Here is a 27,888-nt window from a genome sequence, read left to right on the forward strand (position 1 = left end):
AGTCACAGCAAATGATGTCAGCACAAGTCGCTTCTGCAAAACGACCCTGCATTTGTCCATTGTCGTTGTCAATTCGCGTCTTCAGTGTCACCGTGATGTCCTGTTGTCAGGCAGTTTTTCTCATTGACTGATGTTAATATTCATAGATGTAAATATTCTTCATTTCATGTGGAGTTGTACATGAAAATACTGATTTTGCTAGTGCTCAAAGCTATCATAGAGGTGTGAAAAGGCTTTTTTATTCCTATTTTTCTGCATATTCTGTGCTTTTTCTTAACTATTGTAAAAACTGAAGCCAGTTTTTAGCATATTACGTATGTATTTCTCCCTTAAATATAGTTCCTTCACAAGGGCATTTAATTTAATTTCAGCATATGATCAGACAAAGCTGCTGGATTTCCTTTGTTTCCCTCCTTCAGTGACCATCTTACTAATTTGCTAAGACCAGCAGCACCTTCTCCTCATGCCAGTACATCTTTTAATAACTCTATTAATCTAATCGTCCACTAATTGGTCAAGATAGCCTTTTCCCAAGTGATTTTTATCATAGAGCAATTAAGAGCCCGGTAAAACCTGCTGAAATCACAGTGTCTTGTTAAAATGGCTTGATTGACACCTTGTTTCGGGGCTCTGCAAATTCTCTCCACATTATAGAGAAGGATGTCTTTTCCAAGCTGCTTTACTTTAATAAAATTAAAAAATGAAAGAATCTGAATAAAATTGCAATGACAAAATGCCAGTGACTGATAAATCTTTAATATAAAAATTGTACAAGAATTCTGATACAAATTACAAGAGGTATTTGGACAAAATATGAATAAAATTCCATTTACATCCCAAAACCCTTATGCATTTTATGCAAAAACCATAGACAGTTATGATACAGAAACAAATACAAGAAAGGCAAAAAAAAGAAAAAGAAAGAAAGAAGAGAAAGAAACAAGAGTCTTTTTAAAAAGAGGACCATTTTTTCCCTCCTGTCTGCAAATGGGAAACACCTGTTTAGGTAACATACAGTATTCATGAGGCTTCCAAATCACCATTTTGACACCAAAGCTCCTCGGCTCGGTTCGTTCTTTGCAGTGCGACAATGTAGCCATGCAGCGCTGTCGAGTGCCAGTGCCATAACACAGGCTTTTTAAGACACAGATGCATTGGATACACAAAGACAAAAACAAAAAAAAATCTTAATTCACCACGTCTTCAAGCTTATTTATACTTTAAGACCGTAAAATGTAAATTGGCACAATGGAAAACATTATATGAATTCATTCATTTCACAGGTTCCAGTTCAAATTAATGAGGGTATTATTTTTTTTTAGAACATATGAGACACATGAGACTGAAGTATCTATGTAATTTCCTAATGATGTCCCATCAAAGATTTTAATCCCATGAGCTACATTAACTGGACAGTTTGCATGCGTTGTCACCTCTCATCCTCCTCCTTTACACCTTTTTTACTGTGACATGAACAAAACAGACAGTGATTAACAGGCCAGCCGCTTCAGCCGTTCGCCATCCACTTCTACCTCTGTGTGCTATGTAGAATGACAGAATAATTGATGCCTGACGCTCCTCTGATCAAATATTAAAGATTCACTCCAGTGGTCTGGGGCGAACGAGGCTCTCTAAGTGACGTGTTCCTGCCGATCCACGACCACGGTCACTAGGTAGCAGAATGCACCTGGGCCCATGTGGTTGGAGATGTAAGAAAGACAAAGATTGGATTGGGGGGGCTTTCTCAGAGGAGGAGGGGGGAATTGGTGGTCATTTCTCAGAGGAGAGGAGAGTATAGTGGAAGGAGAGGGGTGTGGAAATGTGAGGGGTGGCTCAATCGCTCTCCAGCAGGCAATCTAGAAGAAGCTGGCGATGACTCCTGGGGAGTCCTGCCCTGCTGCTCTCTTGCTCTCTCCTCTCCCTGTGTTCCTCTCTTTCTCCCCTGCCTTGTTAAGTGACTGCCGCGAGGCTCCAGCCACTCCACTTTATAAGCCCAATCCCTTTCCACCATCTCTCCCTTTTCTTTCCGTCTGTCTCCCTGGCGTTTGCATGCTTTTCTCAGCTCTGTTTCCAGCCTCTCGCAGCTCTGAGCTGTGCTGGCATGGCCAGCGCCACGGAGGACTCAGAAGGAGCCCGTAGGAGGTGGGAGAAGGGTGTTGTGAGGGAATCTCTTCTATGATATTCAGTTTTCTGCCTGGCACACCACAAGTACACAGACAGAGGTCATACACTGCAGCGGCTGCTTGAGAATCGGACAGCAAGGAACAGGACATAAAGAGTGTGGTAGAGGCTGAAAAAAACAAGTCTGAAAACTTGTTTTTCTCAGATCAAGAAGGGCAGAGAAGCTGAGGTTATTTGGGCAGAGCACATTTATATGAAGATAACTTTTGATTTGTTGGGTACAGTTCTCTTACTGTAATAGTGAGAATGTGAATCAATCTGTGAGCTTGCTGTCCTTATTAATAGATTTTCTTAATTAAACAGTGTCCGCTTTAGGTAAAATGTCTCAATTTAATTATAAATGCATGAACAATTAAATAGAATTTTATCGAAATTGCAATATGGACTACTTCAATTTTCAAATTGCAAGTGGTGCAATATTTGTTAAAGGCAAAATATTGTCTGAATTTAGTGTTGTGGTGCTGCAAAAATGTTCTGGCCTATATATTGTATTTCATAGATATTTGCAAAAATCTCACCGTGATCATTTGCCTGACTCAGTGTTAGCTCACACCGTTCTCCATAATGGAATATTAGTTTTCTATGTCGTGGCAGCAGCTATAATGTTAATGCTCGATGGAGAGTTTCATTTCCTGTGGTGAGAATACTCTCTATATTTCTCTGCCCCCGTCTCCTCCATCACTAGAGGTTAACAAGTCATCTAGTTCTTGTCATCTTCCTGGCCTGTAAGTAGGAAGCGCATGTGAGCGTGCACCTCTCTCCTCTGTGTGCATGTGTGTGTGTGTTTGTATGGGTGTGTGTTAGAGAGACAGCTGTCAGCAGGGTTCCTGGAGTAGCACTTTTTTATTTCTACCAGAGCGAGGGCCGGGGGGATTGAATGAGTGAATGAGGCAGCAAGCGCCTCAGTGAAACCCACTCCTGGGAGAAGGCAGGGGTTCCTGTACTCAATTTTCCCTTCACTTGGGATAAACAGGCAATTACCCATCCCTTTTTCCTATGCCATGGCCGTCCGGTGAACTTAAGCATACACTATTAGTGTGTGTCCCTGTAGGACCTGCGCTGTGGGGTGTGGAGGTGCTGAGTGAGTGGCGGGTTGAAGAAATGGGTAAGGCGGTTGTTAAATGACTGCGCTCTCTGACGGACAAAGAGGAAAAACAGAATGAGAGAAAAAGGAATTGAATTATCAGCGACCCCGAATAAGAAAAAGCACACATGGAGAATGAATAGATGAATTGAATTCAGCTGAATTGAATGGGTCAAATTGAATTGTTCAGAGGGCTTTTTGGTCTCTTTTCCTTCCTTTTCTCTTTCTGTCAGTGTCACAGTCTTGTCAGCAACCTTGGAGCCTGGCAGTGTAACGAAGTGACAAGTGAGTTATTAGACAGAAGAAGCTGGAATGGCAGGGACGCCTCCAGGTAACGGAGAAGCAGCACATTTTTAATGATCGTTGCTGTCATCCTTTCCTCCCTAGTCAGCCTTCCACCTCCGCAACCTTTCCATCAGCCTCAGCTCTCTGCCTCGCTCTCTTTATCTCGGAGAAGAGAGGACTGAAAACTGCATGTGTCATATAGGTGGAGTCTTAAAAAAACCCGACATGAAATATTCCAGCAGAATAGGTCATGTCTATATTGCAAAATGGCTTAAGTATGAAACAAATGGAACTCAACACTGTTATGGATGTAAGGGTGTTGTGAATACTGTACAGCACACCACATAACACTGCATATGTTTCCCTCTGTGTGTAGCACCAGTCAAGTAAGAGAAGATCTCCTTGTATAGTAACACATGGCATTGCTAATACATTGATAAACAAGTCAAACTGAGGAACAATCTCTATTTTTTGTCTTTTTACAAAAAATATTCTTATACTGGACAAAAACATCTCCATGAAGATACATCACCCACCAATAAATACCCCTTCCCTTGGCTACTTTGCCCAGTTTCTGGAAATATTTGTACCGTAAGACAAGTCAGTCATGGGCATGTTTAAAAATGGCTGCAAACAACAGCCAGGAAAATGGCAACATTTTTCATAGAGTACATTTGTAGCCGACACTCAGCAATGGAAACCGATACCGAAAAATATCACAGCAAAAGATTTAAGACTCAAGTGCATCATATTAATCCAATGGGGCATGTTTTAAGTACATACTGTCACACTGAAAGAGCTCTTCTTAAGCAAACACTTTTGTTTTGGTCACAGTTGAATGACTATTTTCATCTTTTTTCTCTCTTTTTTCCCCTCAAATCTATGGGGACAGTTATATTTCAATAAGCCTTTTGGTGAGAACAAACGTGAGTTTTTTCATTGATGACTTTGTTTGACAATGTCACAATAATGTCATGCTTTACACAGATTACCCCACTAAACCTCTGAAGTCATCATCATGATCAAAACTGGTAACCATACAGAAATAAAACAAAGAGGAGGAGAGACTTTTTCCAATATTTAACTCCTTTGTGTTTGTGAAACAGCAGTTTGTATTCAGTCACACTTTGAGGCTTTGGAAACGCTTTCTCAATTTGTTGTTTCGCGATGGGGGAAGATCTCAGGTTTTCGTTCAGGGAGGCAAGAAGTTTTTCTGTTGTGAAGCTGAAATTGAGCGCGTGCAAAAAGAAACTGGCACAAGTATGTTGAAGGTTATTATCATTCACCTTGGCACTGTAGCCACCAATGACCCCGAACAACACCTAAACTCACCATTGCAAAAGTCCTCATTATAATAATATTACACATCCCCTTGTATAGATGCAAAGTGCAAAAACTGAATTGGTATACTAAAGCTCATAAACATAACAGACAAAAAAATAAAAATAAAACAACAGAAATACAGAGAATGATATCAGTGTAGGAGCCTAAAAAAGCATGCCGGCAACCTCTGAATATCTAACAAGTAGATAAAACAAGTCACATGATATTCTTTTTTTTCCTAGGACTCAGTCTGTCTTTGAAGCTAACATAAATGAGTCAAGCTAGTAAGATGCTACCTCTTTCTTGCCTATAGCTGGAAGTATTGTACTGGACTGTAACATAAAACCATAACGAGAGAGAAAAAAGAAGCAAACAACCATCAACACAATTCTTTTACACCAAAAGCCTCTTGAGACATTATTTACAAATGAAGCTGTCATGCTTTTTGTAAGGGGTTCATTTAAAAGCTATCATTACACAAATACAACAAGAAGATTTTCTTTTTTTTTTCTCAATACTATCATTTCTGCAGGCAAAGTCACAAATAAGAGTTTGAATAGATTCTTTGGAGACGGACATAAAAACAAAGTGGGGAGAAGTCTGAAAGGAAAGATGGAGGGGTTTATGAAAAAAACAAAACAACTGGAGTTTTATTATAAAGTAAACTCCATGCTCAAGAGCGTCATCCTGTTCTTCCAAAGAAGGAAAAGTCAAAGATCACAATAATAAACTGTATTTAGAGTCGATGAATTTTATAGAGGAACATAGAAATGTCTTGCAATGACTTACAGAGGACGGGCAGGAGGCATACAGGCATTTAGCTTGTATTTGATGGCCCTGGGCTGGGATTAAAAGCTAATTTGAGGAGGAATAAGGATGAGGAATGACGGGAGGAGCGGGCCGACTGACAGCAGGGTCGAGTTGCGAGTCATTATTTAGTCCACTATTGTAGCGAAGGGCATGTTTTTATGGAGGTTGGGGTTCTGAGAGTGTCGGTTGCGGCTGCGCACAGAGCTGAACACCATGTTGCAGCCAGGGATTTTGCACTTGTGCATCTCACGCAGGTGCACAGTCTTGTAGTGCACACGCAGGGTTCCTTTGTTGCTGTACATTTTATGGCAGATGTTGCACAGGATCCCACCGCTGCCACCATTACTGCCCCCGGTGGACGAAAAGAGGAATGGCGAGGAGGAAGGTTCCAACCCCTCGCTCTGTCCTTCTCTAAGTTCTCCAGTCTCATCCCCGTGCCCTCCTTCAGCCCGCCCCTCGGCATGCTGGGAGCAGTCCTCCCCCTCGCTGTTGCCCTCCTCCTCATCCTCTTCTCCCTCCTCCCCCTCCAGGTCATCCAGTAGGATGCCTTCATCACTGCCCTCGTCTGACTCATGTGAGGAGTGGACACTGCTGCTGGATTGAACACTGGATGTGGTGCTCAGGTCCAGCACCATGTAGTCGTCTGGCTGGCCCCGGGAGAAGCCGTTGGTGTGGTTGTTTTTAAGGTTATGGTTGAGAGGGTGGTGGGGATACTCACTGCACGTGGGGGAGCGGGCATTGTGGTTTAGGCCAGTGGGCCGGAAGCTTGCGCCTCCGAAGCCCATCCCGGCATATGGGTCGAAGCCCATGTGGTGCCTGGCGTAGATCTTGGCCAGTAACTCGGCTCGCAGGTCCTTGGGCAGTGGAGGGAGTTGGGGGTCCAGGACAATGTCGTCCAGCTCTTTGGTCAGCAGTTTGCGGTGCAGGTTGATGTTGGAGCTGTGCCTGTGGGGAGACAGCCATAGTTGTAAATCAGACGCCGACAGTGTATGAGGAATGTAAATTACCTCTCAAATATAAAATTGCCAGTGTTAAAATACATGTTTTTGTACTTGAATTTTTTTTTTCATATTATCTTACTTCTGTGAAATTGTACCAGGCTACAAACATTCAATACCTACATGTACTTATTGTTACTATCAGTCGAGGCACACAGACAGTCACACAGAAACAGAAATTTATCCTGCAGCTCTCCACAGAAAAGTGCTCTGAGATTGCACAGAGAGAGAGAGAGCATCCTGCTAGTGTTTACCGCTGTCAGCATGTCTGCACTGCACAGCCCTCAAATCCAATAGACTCTGACTCAATTAAATACTCCACCATATTGAATGGGAGTTTATCAATTGATTCGAGCTGTGGTAATGTGATAATCGAGGGGAACTGGATAGCATATTAGCACTAGGCCCTGACAGCATTATCGCATTCATTCCCTATTGGAGGTGGCTTAATCGAGCACCTCAATGAACATGTCTTTATGTAGCCCTGGATTTAATTAAGATGGGCATTTTTTCCCAAACACAAGGCAAACTGTATCGCACAGTGCTACAGCTGATGAAAGAAACTAAGTAACAAGTGCCATGCTCAAGCCAAGATACGATTAGTGTGGGTTTTAGTTAGCAAACAAAGCCATGCTACAGGATGCAAGGGGAAATTGGCTTGAAAAATCTAATTCAATGCTTTTTTCCCCTCCAATTTCACAGTTGCCAAGTCGGACTAAGAGAAAGAGGACCCACTGCACACGTCACAATAAAACTGCATAACACAGAAAGGAAACTTAAGCAACTAATGACCGGCGTCACACAAGGCCCATTTCTCTCATATCAGGTAAGCACTTACATCAAATAAAATGTACAAACACTTAGTGCCTTTAATGTGAGGGGTTTCCATGCAGGGAGGGCACGTGTGTAAAACAAAACAAAAAAGAAAAGAACACGGTCATCCTTAGCAGGATGGGCAAAAATGGAGTCACAATGGATAGTAGAGCTTACCAGCAGTGGCAGGGTTGATGCAGTCAAAAAGGGTCCCTTTCCTTTAATTATTTACTTCCCTATCCGACATTGTCCTGCAAGAGGTAGAAATACATTCATTTGAGGGACCCTTTTCTGTGAACCAGGCAACCAGGAGCCCGTCCACTCAAGCATCGTCAGCATTGAGGAGAGAGAGCGTGGCAAATCGATTGGCCGTGGCTGTCACTGCGTGAGTGCGCTTTTTGTCTGTTTGTGTGTGTATGTGTGAAAAACAGAGAATATACTACTTCCATATAGTGGGACTTCGATCAAAAAGACTACATAAATCCTTTGTTCTTTTTTATCCTTTGATAGTACAGTTGCACCCATATGGCGTTAGCTTATGGCTAAAATATGGGAGTCATGATTCAATGTCTGTGGCACTGTATCCCTGTCTAGTCAAACACATGTGTGGAGGCTTGGCTGTGAGGGGTCAGAGTGTTTTAAAACAGTCTGAAAGAAGCCGTAATCAGTGGTCAGTATATCAGGAAGTGGGTAAAATTTCTGCAGGGATACCAAACAGGCTTTGACATGGAGAGGGGGCCACGGATTTGCTCAGTTGTGCTGTTGATGATGCTCAGGTAGGCAGGTCCTTTGCAACATGTCTCCATCTCTATTACAACACCTTCTCACTGCTAATAAGCTCTAAGTTAACCATGGCTATCTCAGTTTTAGATATTAAAGTCAAACATGCTAAATATCATGCAGTAAGTAGTCTGCGCTATCGCTACAGTAGCCTTTTTAAATAGTCAGAAATGCACACCACATTGTTAGAATATTACAACATTATCTAAATGAAAAATATTCACATTAACGACACTCTTTCAATCTATTACAGATATATGGAAATAAAATAAATGGAAGGAAAAAGTCACTATATCACTTTCTATGAAGCACATGTCTATGATGCATTATAAACACATTTATAATGCGCTATAGGTTTAGCCTAACTCTATAATCAAGTTTAATGCATTGAAACAGTGATTATAATGCATTATAAATAAATATTATGTTACTATGAGACTTATAATAAACTATGATTCTTCAAAAAAATGTGTTAATGACCACTAAGTATTATGATACATGACCTTATAATTCATTATAAACAGCCATAAAATGTGTTACAATTATTGTTATAAAGCATTCTGAATATTAATGAGTGCTTATAACTATTATAATGCAGTGCTATAAGCAAATGATAATGCATTATAATGTTTCATAGATATGGGCACCATAAAAAGAGTTACCAAAGTCACTTTATGATCATTTATAACCATGTGGAAATGATTAAATCTCAAGAGATAAAGAGGAGAAAAAGAGCCCAGTTTGTGATGATTTACATAAACAGTATTATTTAACTCGTGTGTTGGCTGTGCCTCCTCGCACTAAATAATCAAAAATAATTCAGCTGAATCCACACACAGTGGGCATGATGCACTTATCCCTTCATTTATCAGATTTAGACTTTCTGCCCCATTTCCCACTCCCCTCCACCTCCATCACTCCACTTTAGTATGCTCTATCTTTCCTCCCCCAAACCCAACTCCTTGGTGTCCCCCCCACCCCGCCCCCCTTCTCCATCTCTACCTCCCTGTTGGCCAGTAATGTGGCTGGCAAACCAATTTGACAGTCTCATCTTTGCCCAAAAGATGGGGGAGGCCTCCAGAGAGCCCATTTTTGACTGTGCAGAGGAGGTAGAGCGAGAATGTGCCTGTCCCGACCGGCGTTAATCATCTTTAGGTTCATCTGATGGCCCTTGCCCTTGTTTTGTGTGTCAGTGTGTGTGTGTGTGTGTGTGTTGTCTGAATGACTCATAATGTGTAAATGAGATGAAGCGCTGAGTGTTGTTAAACTGACACGACTGGTTCTTTGTCTTTCCTGTCATTTGAGGTGTGTTATGAGGTTTTAGGTGTAAGTGGGAGGACAAGAGTTTTAGTAACATTTATCACTCTCTGTCACTGTTAGAATATACTTTGCATTGTTTCAGTCTGTTCAGTTCAACAGCATAAGCTACAAACAATGAAAATATGCATTAAAAATCACATGAAAACATTTCCATGTACTAGAATTCAATCGATGGCAGCGCGTTATTTATCTAAGAGTTAAATAATTCCTCTTATTCTCTTATTCAAAAAACATCACAACCAAAATTGTCAATGATAAATTAAAAGGGCTGGAATATTTTTTCCATATTTTAATCAGCAGATATTTTGATCTGGGGGTGAGTGGCTCTTGCTAACATATTCTCTCTATGAGCAGCGTGCCCTTTGTTTATAAGAGACAAACAGAGAGCTAATTGTGAAGCAGCGGAGCCGGGCCCACATGCCGTGAGGGGACCGAGGGAAAGGGAGGGAGACGGAGAGAGGAAGGAGAGGGGAGGAAAGAGACTCTCCAACATAATTAACCTTCACTCTCTCCGTTTGCGTGGCCCATGCAGGGACCAACGGGCTGCGCGCTGCTGCACCATGGGAATGTGGAAGAGGGAGGACACCTACTTGCTGTAGTGACATAGGAGCGAGTTAAAATGTTGGAGTGAAGGTTAAAAAAAAAAAAAAGAGAAGAGAAGCAGGATAGGCTGATAAAAATTAGATAAGTAAAGGCAAGTCTTGTCAACGGTTTAAGAAATATGATTAACGAAGCCAATAATGGTGATGATTACTGGTACGCGCGTCTCTTCCAGCAGTTAATCATGCAGCTTCTTCAACACTTCTGCCGACGCTGCTCGCTCCCCACAATAAATATGCAATCATTTACCTCCGTGCAGCAGGCGGCCAGGAGGCTGGGAGAAAACACCCCACTGTAAAACCACACATGTACACACACTCCTATGTTGGTCTCTGTTTTACACTCAAAACACACACATTACATGCTTGCTCAAGGGCACATTAAATTATCCTTTCCTGCATTCCTGACTGTGTGTACGTACAGTATGCATGCGCACTAATGTTTGTGTATGTGTCTGAAATCCTATCGCCTTCTAAATAGGGCAGGGATCCAAAGTGAACAAACACTAGTGATACTTTTCTCCGTGGCTGCACATTTACAGTGTGTCCTACGCTGACAATGTCATTGGCTCTCGGTTGTTTTTCTCAGTAGATCAAATGACCTCTCTTCCTTTTTCTTCTTCACTTTGATACGCTTTTGATGCTGGTGTCTGATGGTGTGTTTACGTGCCTTTGGCTTTTCACTCGGTCAATGGACTAATCAGATATGCGGAGGTACTTGGACTTTCTTTTGATCCGTGTCAACAGCTGTGTTTGGGAGGGGCTGAGATAAGGAAGTAAGGCAGGGCTGAATATTATAATGCTGCTTTAGCATATATTACTCAGCTGCAAAAACAACAACAAATACCTACTGGTTTCTTCCTCTTATTAAAATTTAGCGTGGCTTTTAATATTCTAATGCTTCCTTTCTTTTTTTTTAATAGAACTACTTAGTGTTAAGTGTTGCATTCCTTTATGTCTGAGGTCAACCACCTGACAGAGCGTCTCTTATTAATCATTTCTGCCAACACTGTTGGCAAAAGAATCAAATTAGGAGAAAGAATGCCTTTGACTCATCTCATTTACTAGTAATAAACATTCTCAACATTATTTTGTGCAAATATCATGCAGTTTAATCCTATCAGAGCATGTATTAGGGAGAAAAAAAAGTAAATTACGTTCCCTTTTATTGCCACTGATGCACTCACACATACATTATGTCATAACAGGATTATCCAGGGACAGATTTGATGAGAGCCCACTTTGTGTATTGTCTCGTTTCAAAGCCCCAAGCCCCCTCTTCTTCTGCCTTTTTTTCTGTTGTTCCCTGTTCAGCAGCAAAGTAATATGTCCCATATGCTATCAGGAATTTAGCCCCCCACAGAAAAAGTATGGAAACAATAGTGTGCTTCGGTCTCACCCTGTAAGAGCTATAGCATACACCCACTGACTCAAAGACGCTTTATGTTCACGGCAGCAATTGACCCCCTTGCTATAAAGTTATCTCCCGAATGATCTTCCACTTTGAACGGCATTTACATGCTGGTGTTTCATCAGGGAATCACACACACAGGAAGAGAGTGAGTAAATAAAGAGTTGAGATGTTTCTGTTTCTCTGTACAGTAAGGTCTACTCTTTGAAACCTGTGCTCCTGTAAAGCACTCCACTCACCCCTCTGATACCAAAAGCCTGGCTGCATATTTGTGAAAACACATCCTCAAGCATCGTTTCCCCCTCTTCTTTCTGATGATTATTTTGCTCTTTTTTAGTGTCATTTCCTGAGCCATAATTGGGTCATGACAGCAGTTTCCAGTATGAAGGGACTAAATTACAAACTTACAAAATGTAACTGTTTGATTCACAGTATTCACTCTAGTACCAATAGAAAACAAATCGCTATCTGCTGATAACTAATTACAAATATTTCTGTTCTTTAGTGTAACTCCTTTTTTCTCATGATTTCTTTTCAGGTCCTCCTACAAATGCTCTCTTCTTGCTATTAACATGTTCATATAAGGCGGTTAATTGCTTATATCAAGCAACTTTCTATCTTTACAGCATTTGTAGATTTATTGCAAAGACATAGAAGAAAATAGATTTCTCTTGTTGTCTGTTTGTACATATGTGTTTTTGCATCAGTGTCTATGTGTACGTGCACATGTTGCTTTGTACATATGTGTTTCTGCATCAGTGTCTATGTGTACGTGCACATGTTGCACAGCAGGCCGGTCATGCCTTAGGCATTCTCTGTTCCTAAAGCCTTGTCAAAAGAGGGGAGCTAACAAACCCACCGGTGGCAGTGCACCACACTGAGGCAATGTATGCTATTATTATAACACTTCTTGTCATCTTGCTGCTGTCGGCACAGCTGCGCCAGGTGAGCAGCAGGGTTTCACCTTCACTAACGCTACCTTGTCTCCTGTTCTGCTCCCCCCGTTCCCCCTCCCACATCCATTCTAATAGAGTCGCTGAATCACCTGCTCTATTTACATGCTGCTAATGAACAAACAGTGCGAGGAACTGATGCCACCGAAACAACAAATGTAATAAAAGGGCTCGGGTTGGAAAAGGAGCAGCGGGTTTGGGCAGTGGTGGAGGAAGAGATGATGGAGGGGCAGAGCCAGTTTGTTGGTGAGAAAAGACACTAAGAAAAAATATAAAGTTCGCTTTGCAAGGATTTGCTTTCCAATCGGAAGCATGCATGATGCAACCTGCCCCTTACTTAAATAGAAGTATCACTTGTCATAGATGTTACAAGATAAATCTTCTTTTAATTAAATTATTTTCTGTTTCCCTTAAGGAACAGAATGAGTAAGGCTGTTATGCAGAACAGTTATACTAAAGATATAGAGAATGTGAGTGTTAGAGGTATTTCTTAAATGTGAACTGCTGTATATAAGGGAGAATTTACAATTTATATCAAGAGCCATTTTACACTATGTCCTTCCTCTTTGTTTACACCAAGATAATATGATTTTCAGTGTCACCAAACCTGAAACATGAATCTCTTAAATGTCCCTATCAATGGTAATTCTAAAATAAATTAGAACTGGCTATGTAAAGGATTGTTAAATTGAATGCTGGCCAAATTAACACTTAAAAATGTCCCCATGATGCATAAAACAGTTGTTTGTAATCCTTCACAGAGCCTGTGCTTGCCCAGGGCACTAGTGATGTTATGTACCACAAGCATCAACCTGCTGCCACTACTGCTACAGTATATATATATATTCTGCAGAGTGAGTGTGTGGGACTGATATGTGCTAACAAGCCCAGGTGAATATGGCTAGCCTCACCTCCTAATGCGCTAATAAATGCAGTGGTTTGACAAACCGCTGTCTATGTTAATATATGCACCCTTCACCTCCCTGTCACAAGGTGAGGTAGTGAGGGCAGGTAAACAACACACTGCAGCTGCAGGGCTGATGGGTATGGCCTTGTGCTTGTTTGAATGTGTGTGTATGTGTTTCTCATCCTGACACCTTAGTCTTTTGAACTCTGACTTGACAAGGAGCAGATGCCCTTGAATCAATTTTTTTAGTGTTGAATTTGCTAACAGATGTTAAGTGATAGATTATTCAGGTAAATGTCAGAGTAATGAAATACTGAAATGAAAAGGTATATCTCTCATGAAAATGCGAATATTGATTGAATTTTAAAATGGCTTTTATAAAACTACTGTATTGTTACAAAAGAAACCCAGTATATTCTGTGGATTCATGTAGTGCCTTATTATAATTATAAATATTGTATTAGGCATTTCCAATAAACCTACCTGTGACTGTCACAATTACATTAAAATAAACCAAGATCTAGCACTAACCTGTCTCGGCTCCGCCGGGAAGGGAAGGCAGCGTTGCAGCCAGCCACAGTGCACACATGCATCTCTTTGAGGTGCACATTCTTGTAGTGCAGTTTCATGCTATAGGAACTCTTGAAGCTCTTCTTACACACATAGCAGATCTTGGGGTCAGGACTTGAGCATGGGTCTCCCTCTGGTGATTGAGACGAAGGAAATTTGGGTGGGCTGGCGCCATAGCCCATCGAAGAAATGAAGCTCTCATGCAGAGCAGCCATGCTTGCAGCAGCAGCGGCCGCCGCCATGCCTCCATTATAGAGGCCATACTGGCCCATGCAGAACATGTCGTAAGTAGGATCGTTGAGTTCTTCCTTGATCCTGATAGGCGGTTGATGAGGGGACGGTGAGGAATGGCCCTTGCCTTCCATTTCCTTTCTCAGTTGGGCTTCCTCACTACCTTCATCATCATGTTCCTTGTCCAGACACCTGCCACCCCTGCTTTGTTTTTGCTGTTCCTCCACATCTACCAGCTCATCACGGTAGAACATCTTGGAATCAGAGGTTTCAGATTCGTTCTCAAAGTCTCTTTCGTGGTCCTGGTCCTCAGAGGTGAAGCTGTCCATACAACGTAGCTCACCGGAGCCTTGAAGATCATTTCCACCCCTGCTGTCACTTCCAGTCCCTTCCCTGCATTCATCTTCACTCTGTCTCATCATGCCCCTCAGAGCGAGACCAGGGCTCATCTCATCTTGGGAAGGGGATTGCTGGCCACTACCACCACTGTGGTTCCCAGTACCACTGTTGTTGTTGCTGTTACAGTTACCATTCATTTTGACGTTGTGCAGAAGGGATGAGTGGTGATGGTGGTGATTATGGTGCATGTCATCGTCATCGTCGTCTTTGTCATCGTATTCATCCGCCACATCAATCACTTCCTTCTCTATTTTCACTGGCATGCTTGATTTACGAGGCTTCTTTTTAGGCGTGGGGTCAGTGCTGCCAGAGGTGTGGTCGTGATTGGCACTAGGTGTATGTAAGCGATGGGACATGGGTCCCACATCTGACATATGAATATTATTGTGTGAAGCCACTGATGCAGCTGCCAGCAGATGCTGTTGTTGGTCCATCAGGGAGGTACTGTTGGTGGTTGTGGGCAGGATGGGGCTGGTGGGCAGTGACACTGGAGGACTGACAAGGTCTGCAGGGGACAGTAATGTGCGGTAGAATGGGGGCACGGGCTGGACAGGCTGCACTGACTTCAGTGAGGGGAACACCAGTGGGCTTTGTAGGGGTGACTGAAGCATAGGGTCTACTGGTGGAGTAGTGAAACCCAGTGGTGGCCTTCCAGGGCTGGTGAGTGTGAAACCACCATTCTTGGTGCTTGAGATGACAGGTGTACCAGTGGTTGAACGGATGAGGTCCTTGTCGCGGTTATTGCGCAGCATCGGCATGTGCAACCGTGGATTGGGATTTGCACTGTGGCGGTTACGGCTGCGTAGTGAACTGAAGACCATGTTGCAACCCTCAATGGTGCAACGGTGTTTGATCTTCAAATGTACAGCGTTATAATGTATCTTAAGAGTGCCTTTGTCATAAAAGGTCTTTCCACAAGAATTGCAGCACACACGACCCTTGCGTGAGGTGGAGCCCATGCGGCGCATGCGATGCATTTTGGAGGAAAATGAAGCATGGGTTATGGATTTAGACTGCTCGTCCTTTACAAAGTGGTGGTGGACCTGATGGTCACTCAAACTGTTGGATTGCTGAGGTTGATTTTGGGACTGCTGTTGGCCCTGCTGCTGCTGTTGGAGCTGTGTCTGCTGCTGTTGTTGAGCCTGCTGGGTGGAAGGGGTTGGTGAGATGGGCGATGCCCTGTTGTTGGGCTCTGTCTTGGGTTCAATGTTGTTCATGGCTCCCAGGGCTCCACGGCTGGGGCTTTGACCTGTGCGAAAGGGCGACAGGGATACTTCTGACTCACTGGTCTCCACCTGCTCACCTTGGTTTGGCAGGCTGGGCTCCCGGAGCCGGAGAGAAGACTGCTCCATAGGCAGGCCATTGGGGGGCAAGCCGAGCATGGGGGCAGAGACTGGGTTGATGTATTGGAAGGGCAGGAGGAAGGCTAAGCTGTTGGGGATATTCTCAAAATGATGAATGCTGGATGGGCTACTGTTTTCCAGATGTGTCAGGAGCCCTGGGCTACGGGATCTGTTGTTGCTTTCAATGAATGTCCTAATCCCGGAGTCTGTCTTGGAGGAGGGAACTGTAACTGCCTGACCTTCCTTCTCCTGAATGGCCATCAGCTCCACAATAGACTTGGTCTCACCAAAGCGCAGGAACTGCTGCAGGGTGATGATCTCCTCTTCTCGGGACATGATGGTCCAGCGGTCCAGCACCTTGCCTGCAGCATCCTAGATGCCCCAGAAGAGACAAGAGACAAGAGAGAAGACAAAAATACAAACCATTATTGATTGTGCATAATCAGTGTGGTCAAAGGAGAAGATGGAGCAGGGGTTAGTTTGTAAGGGCAAGCTTTTTCTGCTCATGAAATTCAGAGGCTCCTGGAGCGACAAGTAACTAACAGAGCTTTTCTTCAAAAGCATTTATTTTTTTCTAGAAATCAGACCTGTGAATCATTTATCACACAATGACGACAGAAGGCAAGAGTTTAATCGAGTCTCAAGCAAACAAACAAAAGCACTGAGTTTGGGTGATTAGCGGGTCTCTGCGACATCCAGCGCTGTGGGAATTTTAATCTTTGAGACAGCTTTGTAAAAGATGTGAACTCTTGCTGGAACTCCCTCTGTACACAAACTGTACCCAGGGATATTTACAAAACTGCGTGAGCAAGGGAGGGAATGGCAGAAATAATAGCATAATTAATGCAAACCACGTAATCACACCTTGGTTGGCAGGCATTTTTCTTAGTGTGTCCTCCATCTCTAAGGCAGTGAAATGCTTAAGGGAGGATGGGACCGATACACTATGTGTCAGGGAATGGCTTTGGACATTCAAAGAAAAAAAATGTTTATTAAAGGTTGTGTTTGCATATTTTCTTAACATTGGCATTGAGTCTTTGTTTCTTTCATTTCGCAGGCTGCATATTTATCATGCTTATATGTTAGTAATGTAAGTAAGTATGTTACTAAAGCATGTATATTTCATCATATCTATATATTAATAAGGTTTAAAGGTTGCACAGCCTTAGATGTGAAAGGTGCAATACATTGAAATAGACAATGATGTTGTTAACTGATGATACATTTCTTATCAGTTGATTGTGGCTACCTGTGCAAAAAAGCAGAAATGTAAAATAGCCAACATTAACAATAGATCATTTATAATAGCCTTCTGCATTTTCACTTCCTGTATTTTTAGAGGCTTGGGAATGGTGGGAAACAATTTTCCATCCTAAGAGACCAGAACTATTCTGATGGGACTCGGGCATTACTCCAAAGAGAGCACTTTGCTTGGCTGGTGTCTTTTGGAGATGTGCTATTAATGGCTGAAAAAAAAAGCTCAGACTCCTTGCAAATTGTCAAACATGAAAAATGGCAAAGGATTCTGGGAAAATAATTTTGGCAATCCTGGGAATGTAGTTTGTGGTTGAGCTACTAAGTTTGAGGCAATGTTCTCTTGTATGAACCCACATCTCTTCTGGCTTTATAGCACTGATGACAGAAGTATTAAGAAAATTATCCTTTTGCAGTATCTGCTGCCACTGCTGTTATATAAGACGATATGATATTAGTGTTTGCGTGAACAAGATAGAAATAGAGGAAAAAGCGAGACAGAGAGACATAGTGTAAATACTTTACACACAGGTTCCTGAGGGACTAGACGCAAGTGACATCAAGGGAGTAACGCAAGTGATGACAATTAGTCACAGTGAAATGGTAACATTTCATATGTGCTCCTAGCTGCTGGCATCTATAAAAGATAAATGGCAACTCTGGTGAGTAAAAAGCTGTAAAAACCAACATCACAAAGCACAAAGGGCCTGTAAGGAGAAAGCAGAAGATAAATGTTTAAAGAGAGGCAGCGAAAGAGAGATAGTACGAGAGAGACACAGAGGAAGAAGAGCAGAAAAACAGAGAAAATAAAAGTGTGAGTGGTTTCATATCATGCCCTCAGATATACTGGAGAAATAGATTCTTCTGAGACGAAACATCAATAGTCACTTGGGTATTTGTTGTTAAATATACATTAAAAAACATTTTACACTTTCATTCTGTGTGCGCTCTGGAGTTTTTGCCTGGAGGTATGACTTTAAATTCTAGCCTGGGCACTATTATTTCATACTGCATGGCCATCTGGGCATTAGTACTTCCATTTGATTTAATTGAAACAAAAAAATGAAAGCAGATTAGAAAGTGAATATTTAAATAGTTCCACAACCAGAACATGTCTTAAGAAATTGTAGTTCTAAGAAGAAGAGCAGTCTTTTAATATTTTCCAGTGACAAAAAAAGATTATGTTTTAATACTACACATATAAATGCACTCAATACAATTACAACTCTAAAAAAACAGTGGGACTGGAAGTTAAAGGTAATTGTTTTATCCTAATAATTAGTGTCAGTTTAATAAGAATTAAATTACAACAAAAAGTACTCTTATTTTTGGATTATTGATTGAGGTCACATTTGATTTAACTTAAGCTGGTTTAAGACCACTTAATAACAATTTATTACCTGCCCCACTTTGTTGTTTGCTGGTCTAATTGAGATTAAAATAACATTTTTAAGAACCACAAGCTCCCGACAAGGTGGTAATTTTAAATGGGCCATCCATTAATAAATACTAGGGATTAGTCTAAATATAAGTGAGGTTTTAATGATATTCATAAAAAAATACAAAACTACAAAGCTTTGCAAGTGTATACACGTCAACAAGATCACTCTCCTAACCCATGTGCAGTTATACAGCTCCATCTCAACAAATCCAACAGGGTTAAGACTTTTTTTTCATCCTCTAGTAGTCCTACCCTGTGCCTACACTTCCCCACTCATGAAGTCAAACAAAAGCTAAAACACAATGACACAGGCCAAACTGCAACCCATTAGTGTTAGGAAGGGCCAGCCAGCTGTCAGTACAGGTCAGCGGTTCTGCTATGCACTGGACCCTGTCTTAGAAAAGACTACCCAAGCACCCCTCGTTCACTGGTCAATTGAGTTTTGGAGGCAAGTCAACAAGCGTTGAGGTCGGGGTAGGGGTCGGGTTTGTAGCACGGAATCAACAGAAATTCAAAAAATTGCCTTGTAAAAGGATATGAGGGGACAAACTTGATTTAAGATTCCATCCATGTGGAAACAACTACTGGTTTGTGTGCCAAGAAGCCTTTCAATACATAGCTGTTTCATAAAAGCCACTGCAGAACCTAATTTATAACAAGTGTGTTTTAAAAATACTACTTCAGTTTCCCTTTAAGACGCGGATGTTTGGAACGAGCCTTCTCGTGAACCTCTTATCCAAACAACTTGACACTGAGCTTCTTTGGCTCCTGAGCAAAACACCTGACATGACACAGTTGCTTACTCTAGTAATGCAAGAGTACACACGTCATTTGCGAACAGATAGCTTCTAAAATTTTCATTGTGAAATATACATTGCTGATGCTCAAAATGTGAGTTTGCTGCGATATAACATCCCCGGCCTTATCAGTCTCTCTTTCTTAATCTGTTCTTGAATATACTGTAGCGAGCGATAGAGAGTATGGTGAACCGGCAGCTGTCTATTAATTGGAGTCTCTTAACAATGCACTACATTGTGTCTACATAATGCACTGCTAATAAATGCATGTATGTCCCATAGATCTTGACCCTGCACTTCATTGGGTCCTCTCCAATACACCCACCAAAAGTGAAGTCACTTGGCTGAATTAGATATTGTTTCATAGTCATAATGACAAATCCCAGACAAAAGTGCTAATGTAGATAAGCCCCATAAAATGAATAAACAATCGAACATCAATGCACATTGTATTAGAATGAGTTTCTAAAGAATGTGTTGACACATTTGCAGACAAACACCCTGTAGTCCCTACTACAGTAAGTCTCACAACTCCACTCCCCTGCATTAGCCTTGTGATGCTGTGAGAGAAACAAATATGCCATTAGAAGCACTTTTACAAGTAGGCACTCATCTTCCAATTAGCTTAATGTGGCCCTCTTTCCCCTATATTTTCCAGGCGTGCCCCACCTCTTCTTGTACACTCCCTCCAGTAAAATCTCATTAATCCACCCCTCCCCCATCTCCCCCAGTGCTATGACATATTAGTCTGTCATTATGCATCCCAGAGTCCTTTAAACAATACAGCTAAACCTCTGTTTGCCAGGTTAATGACTATTAGCCAATAATTACAGCAGAGAGACGATGGAGTACCCACTTTATCTGGTGGACAGCCCGCTGCTGTTAGTTTATTTTATCTTCCTGCATCCATGTCTCTCAGAATTAATCTAACAACGGCTGTATTTATTCATCTCTCTGCCGCTGTGATGCATTCTTAATTCATGGCTGTCTCTAATACTGTGCTGCTGGATGTTGTGTAGTGGGTGTGTAGTGGGGTATCCACCTTGCAAATTGCTGACAATGAGGATGAGCAAATGATGGCCTTGTCATGGGCCAGGGCACCACTGTCAGTTAAAACAAATCAGGCAATTATGCAATTAGTAGGTTATGTGCCGGGCTGTATTAAGAGCCGGGGTGTGAAGCGTTGTTAGGTTGCATGGTGTGCATTAGGGATTAACAGCTTAACATGTATATACTTTTCACTAATCATCACCTATCATACTCAGTGAATGGGTGTATTTAGAAAGCAGTGGAGAAAGATGCCATGCTCGGCAAAAAAATAAGAATATTAGCTACAGTATAAATACATGTTATTGACCTGTGCTTATATACAGTAGATCAATGGGATCTCTCTGACCCTCAGTGCTTGTGTCGCATAATGCCTCAATATTTACATTTTCATGTTAACATATGTAAATTCTGTGTAGGACGATGATACACCGGTTCTAACAGAAGAGCAACTTGTCCAGTCATAAGACAGTATCATTTGCAATGGGATGGATCAGTTCTCACAATGGCAAAGTGAACCATGGGAACCGCATCGATTCACCAATCACCTTTCAGTGAATGCGATCTCCACCGAGCCTCGAGGGAATCCCCATTGATCCCCAGTCCTGCTTTCAGATCCAGTTCCTTAAAAAAACTGCTCTATCCTTGTGTTCACCACTTCAAGGGAGGTTAAGCAGAAGTTCCTTGTGATCTGAGAAGGTCTTGAACCTTGGTGCTTCCTTTTCCATATTCTGTTTCTCTCCCCACCCCGACTCGGGCTGTATGAATAATGCAGAGGATCTAGTGGCGAGGGGTGCCATGGGGGATGGGTTCACGCAAAGCCCACTGCCTGGAGCCATCACATCAGAGGGCAAGAGCTCCCAAGACACAGGCTGCTCCCCCATTGGCTCCCCAGTGGCAGGTCAGGGGTCATGTGTGAACAACCTGCTCTACTTCTTCCCCTGTGATGGACCACAGGGAAATCAGTAGCTACGTCCAGATGTGGGTGGAGGACATTTGTAAGAATCATAGAGGTTGAAATTTGCACTCTGTGATCATGTTAAATTCCTCCTTTATGCTCTGCACAACAAAAGAATCTGTTACTTTTGGGTGTGACCTTGTGTATCCACCTTGGAGGTTTGATGTTTTCTAAACTGCAGGAACATTGACTTGTATATTTATAGCAAGATGAAAATCTATTGTACATGGGCTGTCTGCTCACGGACATGCTCACATAAATATATAATTAACAAGGCAACAGTAAAAACGTTATTGTTTCCCATTTCACAAATTAAGCCATAACTTTGAACTGTACCTTATTTTAAATATTTACATGAAAAAAACAGATATCTACGGTAGCTTACAATATTGTGTGGTTGAAAGCTATCGCCTAATACATCAGAAAAATATCAAAAAGCAGCCAAAGAAGTAAAAGTTATCGTCGTAGACTTCCCCACACTGTTCCTCTGGGATACTCTGGAGAGTATTGTGTAAAGAATAGCACACTGGATTCTTCTTGTAAGTCAAAACACAGCCTTTCTGAATGTGGTCTGGTTTTAATAAGTGACAACCAAAGTTACACTTTGGTGGGAAATGAGGTACATCAGATAAAACAGCCCAAAATCATGTTACAATATGTTGTAGTTTACGACCACTTATGTTCATCCTTTGTGCACAGGCTTCAGTAAATATGCCAAATGAAATCTGTTCCATCTTTAATTTTAGCACTGAGGATGGAAAATACAGCCGACTTTGTGATACTGGTGATTAGCTCATATTCCCAAATACAACTTGGAACAGTTCTATGTAGTTTGATTCCTATTTTATTATTTCATTAACAGTCAAGGAAAGGGCATTGGCCTGGTCAATATTATGCTCATCACTGCCACAAAGGAAAGCTTCCTGGGCTCTTATGTGAGTAAATGTGAAGAGGCCACAGGGCTTGTTTCGCCAGGCCAGACACACTGATCAACCAAGAGGCCGCAAGATACCCTGCCTGCCCCTCTCAACCTCATTTAACTCATGGCTTTGGTTAAAATTTCATGACTGTGTGTTAGTTGTTGCTAAGGGCACACTAATCGACTGGAGTGAGATTTATAGTGCAGTTGCAGACTGCAAGGAAAGGGAGAGGAGGGTTGGGGGGGCGGGGGGGTTATTATAGAGGACTTTACCACAGACGGGTGAGTCACAATCTGGCACATCCCTGGTTCTAGGTGGCCTTTAGTAAACAGTTTCCATTTCTTTTCCCACCGACTTGTCTTTTTTCATTATCTGTTTTTGAAAACAAACCTGTATGGGTTTTTGTTTTTTTTTTAAAGAAATTCATTCAACCCCACTGACCTCCACCACCATCGCCACCTTTTTTTTTTTTTTAAAGCTGTCCCTCGGCATCTTTAAAAAGTGAAAAGGACATTTGTTTGGCCACAGCCCAGCAGAGGTGCAGATGGGGCGGCACATGGAAGCCATTTCAGGCCCCGGTTCGCTGCAGAGCAAAGTTGGCTGTTCTCTGAGTTCAGAACCTCTGAAAAACCGCCTCGCAGCACTTACATGTGAGCAACGTCTGGGTCTGGGCTGATGTATTGATTCCCTGTCTCTTTTCACAAAGCATACACAATAACGTTGGCTGGCCTCACCCAACTGTGCTAAGGAACCGTAGCCATGGTCAATGTGTAAAACTCAGCGGACCCAGCACTGAGCTAGAGGGGATGCCTCAGAGAAGAAGGGTGGAGTGATAGAAGCAGCGAGGGAACGCCTGATGGTTCACATTAATTGAGGATGATTCGTGTGATCTGCTGGATCTGGATGCAGCAGCCAGGTCTGTCGTGGGCCTGGGAGACAGATGTGGGGGCCGCTGTGCCCCCTCCAGGGCCAATGGAGAGCAGTGAGGCGGCTGAGAAATGGTCTGTCTGTCCAGTGTGTGTGTGTATGTGTTGTTAGAGATGTGGAGGAAGAGGGGAGGGCTGACAACCTGCTTTTCTTTCCCTCTTATATCACATCTCCTTTGTCTTGATTACTATTTTGGCAGGAGGCCGGTGCAGAGAAGGTGCATTAACATATGCTCACAATTTGCTCTTTGGCCACATACACTACATTTGTTCTGTGTCTTGATGTATCAGTCATTTCTGTTTCTATTTCATGTATTACCCGCCCTTTATCACACTATATCCCAAGGCTAGTAATCGGTAGCAAAACACAGTCTTTTGTAGGTAACAAAAAAAGTGAAACATAATTAAAGTAGAGCCCTGCCAACTGATAGAACAAACTTTGTAAGATCAGTCTATGATAGGTCGGTTATTGGCACATCACAGACATATCGTTATCGCTGATCTGTATGTTTTCTGATATGAAAACCTTTTTTTACAGAACATATAATGCAGAAAATGATGCTTGAGTTGATGGGTTGAAGCTGTCGTATAACAATTTATTTTATTAATTCTTATTTTTAATTTAAATGGTCAGCACTTGACTGATACGGAACGTACACTGATGTTTATATAGCTTTTTATTTTACTTTTATTTATTCTTTATCTAAATGGTCAGCAATTGACTGGTATTGAACATAATGATATATTATTTTTTTTATTAAATGGTCAAAAATTGACTGACACAGAGCATACAGTACCATTCTTAAATTATTTTATTTTTGTGTTATTCTTTATTATCTTCATGTTCATTTCTAGAATTAGTTGATATCGTTGATATATTTTATTAGTAGATATGTGTGATTTTTAATATCCCATCTAAAAACGATATCAGTCTCAAAAATCCCATATTGGTCAGGCTCATGATAAAAGCATACTAGTTTATTTAATGCTAATGAAAGCTTTACATGAGGGATCCAGATCATAAAAACAATACATGACACTTTTTTTTTTTAATGTGTACACAGTCTGAAGTAGTTGCAGCCCCAGATGGAAAAATGTGTTACATCTTCTCCGAATGTTTCCTCTCTACTGCTTGGAATGTATCATTGATCTCCACACAATCAAAATAATCCGCACATCACTTTCACGTCACTGTGTAAAAGGAAATAGATGTGAATGGATAATGGATTGTACCTCCCAAGTCATTTTGTTTTGGTCTGCCTGGGAACAGATAGAGGTGTCTGTAACACGCAGACACACTGCATTAGGGGAGCTTTTCAGTTTTCTCCTGTGCCTTTGCTGTGGAGCATGCAGGAGGAAAGAGAATAAGCTAATGGACTCTTTACTTAATGTGATCAGAGCCATTATTGACATGCTGCCAGGAAGATGCAAGACCATTAACTCGAGCCTCTCTCTCTCTGGTACCTTCCCTCCACCCCGCTCCTTTCTCCGACAGTATTTCACTGGCAGCCTGACTCACACACTGAGGAAGGGCCACTAGGGGGTCTGGGTGCCCCAGAGGAGTCTGAGTCTGTCATGTTAACTAGGAATCTATGATACAGGCTGTTTGGTGAATTGGCAACAATGTGTTGCTCAGGACTCGGTAATTGTAAATCAGTCATTATGTGTTATGTTAGCTTTGAAATGAACAGGAGGATATCAGAGACTGCTGGACAAGTACTCCAAAGTTTTATGCATTATGTCCTGATGGTGCTGTTGGCTCAGCAGCCTACCATGCAAATTCAACATCCAGGGTTTTAAATCAGACTTTATTACTCTGTCGTTTCCATTTTTTCAGCTTTTTGTTACTTTTAACCGTCTCATAAAGCAGAAGGGACTTCTGTTAATAACCAAATCTAAATAATAAATAAATCTGTATTTGAAAAATTTATAGTGACTTATGTACACACACTCAAGAGATAAAATATAAAATATGCGGGAAATAACCATCATTAATGAATTAAAATCATTAGTAAATAATACTTAATCAAGCTTTGTTAACAGTCATAGCTCCTGATTATAATACCATGTTAAATGGATAAGAAATACATTGTAAAGCATGTACTAACATGATTATAAGTGCACAAAAAAATCACTTATTATAGATCAATAAAACATTTAAATAGTGCTGACATTTCTGAAACCTCAGAAAGACATAAAATAAATCCAAGGTACAAGTAAAACGTTGAAAATAAAATGTATGATAAAACTTTTCATTTGTAATTTTGAAAATGTTGTCAAAGTATAAGTCCAATGCACAAAAGCACTTTTGGAAAGCATTTAAAAATATATATTTTTGCATAATATAAAAGCCTGCAATTCAAGTCAAAAGCAGCTGTAATTTGTATCATAATTAGCTGTTGTTGTAATTAAATAATTAGGCAAATTAATCAGGCATTTTAAATGGTTCTTATGGGCTTAAGTTGTTTCTTTTTATAGTGAACAACACTAATAACAATATTGTAAGTGACACCAAAGGTCGGGCTGCAGTGTATGCAGAATATTATACTTTTTTCAAAGTGAAATATTGTACTGAGTGGGTAAAATGGTCCCAAATTACCAACAGTGCAGTATCTCTGTTTTTAAACAGCCTCTCTGGAATTGTTGCCTGGCATGATACTTGGCTCATTCATCTTGGAGGCGCAGGGTGCCAGTGTGGCTGCAGTGTAATTCACACTACCCCAACCTATGTGCCAGAACACATCTATCCCTGTGGCCCAGGGGCTCACATCGCCAGCGGCCCGGAGGATGTTCTTGTTTATGTGTGCATGAATGTGTATGTGTGTGATGGTGTATGTGTGTGTCTGCGATCATGTGGGTACAACAGGAAGTGGTGCTCAGGTCTCTCGGGGCATGGTTCCAGGTCCCTGGGCCTGTCTACTGTCATAAGTTCCAGAATGGTGATTACTTACTGCAAAAATAAACACCATTACCATCTGGTGCTGCCTCTTTGTACTGTAACTTATACACCAAGAAAAGCTCTAGACCATCAAAACACAGAATCGAGAACAATAACAGAAAAAAAAAAATCTGCACTGCAAAATTTGAATCCTGTCTTTTGTATCCGTGTTCATGTTCGCAATCATATGCTGTGCAACTACTCTGAAGAATACCTTTCTCAAGTCGTTCTTTAGAACATGGTTAAAAAACGACTCTTGGTCTATAAGACGGGAAAGATAGTAGAGAACAAAAGGTTTACCGGGACACATGGTGAGAAAGGTTAGAAGATGGGGGTCATTCAGGACCATTAAGGCCTTGCAGAGCCAGCAGATGTTTGATCCATCCACGGCACATCTGGTCCTCAACACACTCAATCCATTTCACTCGACTTCTCCTTTTTAGATTTTCATTGTTCCTCATGGTCCACTAAACTCGACATTCCCCCTCGCGGCCCACAAATATTCACTCACAATCATTCATACTGCCCACTTAGTAGTTTTAACATATAGGCTTTTGTTTTTTCATGTGATTTGTAATGTTTTTTTATAAAGATGTGTCTCTTATCAAACATCTGTATTTGATTCCTCTTTAAAATGGGTTATAAGTTGTAATTCCCAGCAAGGAACTCCAAACCCAGTGGCAGGGGGAATGAAAGCTGTCATTCTCATTGTAGTGGGCCCAGGGAGGGTCATACAGTGCTTAACAGTTTCATTGTTTCTTTTATTGTTGGAAACATAGCGGGGTGTGTACTGCACAGGTTTCTGAATTCTGGAGTGCGACGTGATGAGAGGACTGTCAACTCCCCGTAACTCTCCATGCAACTTCCTTTAATAAATGTCAACTCTGTGACCCGGCGGCAAATCCCTGGCAGGCTGGGTGGCCGTGTCAGCAGGCCGGTTGGGCCGCACAATGTCTGGGCTTGGCCTCGGTGACATAGGGGAAGTGGAGCGAACCGCTGTTCTGTTTGTACAGAGAAAGGATGCAGGGCCACCTGGAGGCTCGGGTCCAGGATCACCAGACAAAAACATAACCTGTGCGTGTGGGTCTTTCCCATTTCTGGAGTTTGTGCCTCCTCATCTCCTCGTCTCCTCACTTCTTGATCCTAGCTTGTGATCTCGGAGCTATAAGCTATAAGCTGTAAGGAGCTATAAGATATATACATTTTAGCAACATTATTGACACACTTATACAACAAGTTAAGAAATATGTGGGTCTACAATTACAAATACACCAGAAGGTTGTACTATATTGAAAATATAGGCCTTAATTAAGGCAAGGTCCCTGCCCCCTCCACTCTGGTGGGACTTAGATGTGAGGAGAGCAGGTGAGGAAAGGATTCAAGGATGTACAAACTGGGAATTGGCAAAGGCCTGTGTGTCTGGGAAAGATTGTATAGACTTTGTCTAAAAGAGTATGAGATAATGAAGTGCTTGCCTGAATCTAAGTGCAAATTGAAAGTGTTTGTGCTAATAGCACTGCAGGCTTGTCCTGATTTAAGCCCATGTGTAATGCAATCTTCTTGTATTTGGGTCTGGTCTGGTCTGGCAGTGCTGTGCAGT

At 41.8% G+C, this 27,888-nt stretch overlaps 1 protein-coding gene across 1 annotated transcript in view; it reads right to left on the reverse strand.

The window, feature by feature from the left end:
* Positions 1 to 736: 736 nt before the first annotated feature.
* Positions 737 to 27,888, reverse strand: part of bnc2 (basonuclin zinc finger protein 2) — a 181,780-nt gene continuing 154,628 nt past the window's right edge. Inside the window, exons 6-7 of the mRNA XM_059341647.1 lie at positions 13,996 to 16,379; positions 737 to 6,628 (exon numbers count right to left, since the gene is read on the reverse strand). Of these exons, the coding sequence (XP_059197630.1) occupies positions 5,809 to 6,628; positions 13,996 to 16,379 (3,204 nt within the window). The 3' untranslated portion in view covers positions 737 to 5,808. The remainder of the gene's footprint in view (positions 6,629 to 13,995; positions 16,380 to 27,888) is intronic.

This window comes from Centropristis striata, chromosome 1, assembly GCF_030273125.1.
Source record: "Centropristis striata isolate RG_2023a ecotype Rhode Island chromosome 1, C.striata_1.0, whole genome shotgun sequence".
In the NCBI taxonomy this organism is placed as follows: Eukaryota; Metazoa; Chordata; class Actinopteri; order Perciformes; family Serranidae; genus Centropristis; species Centropristis striata.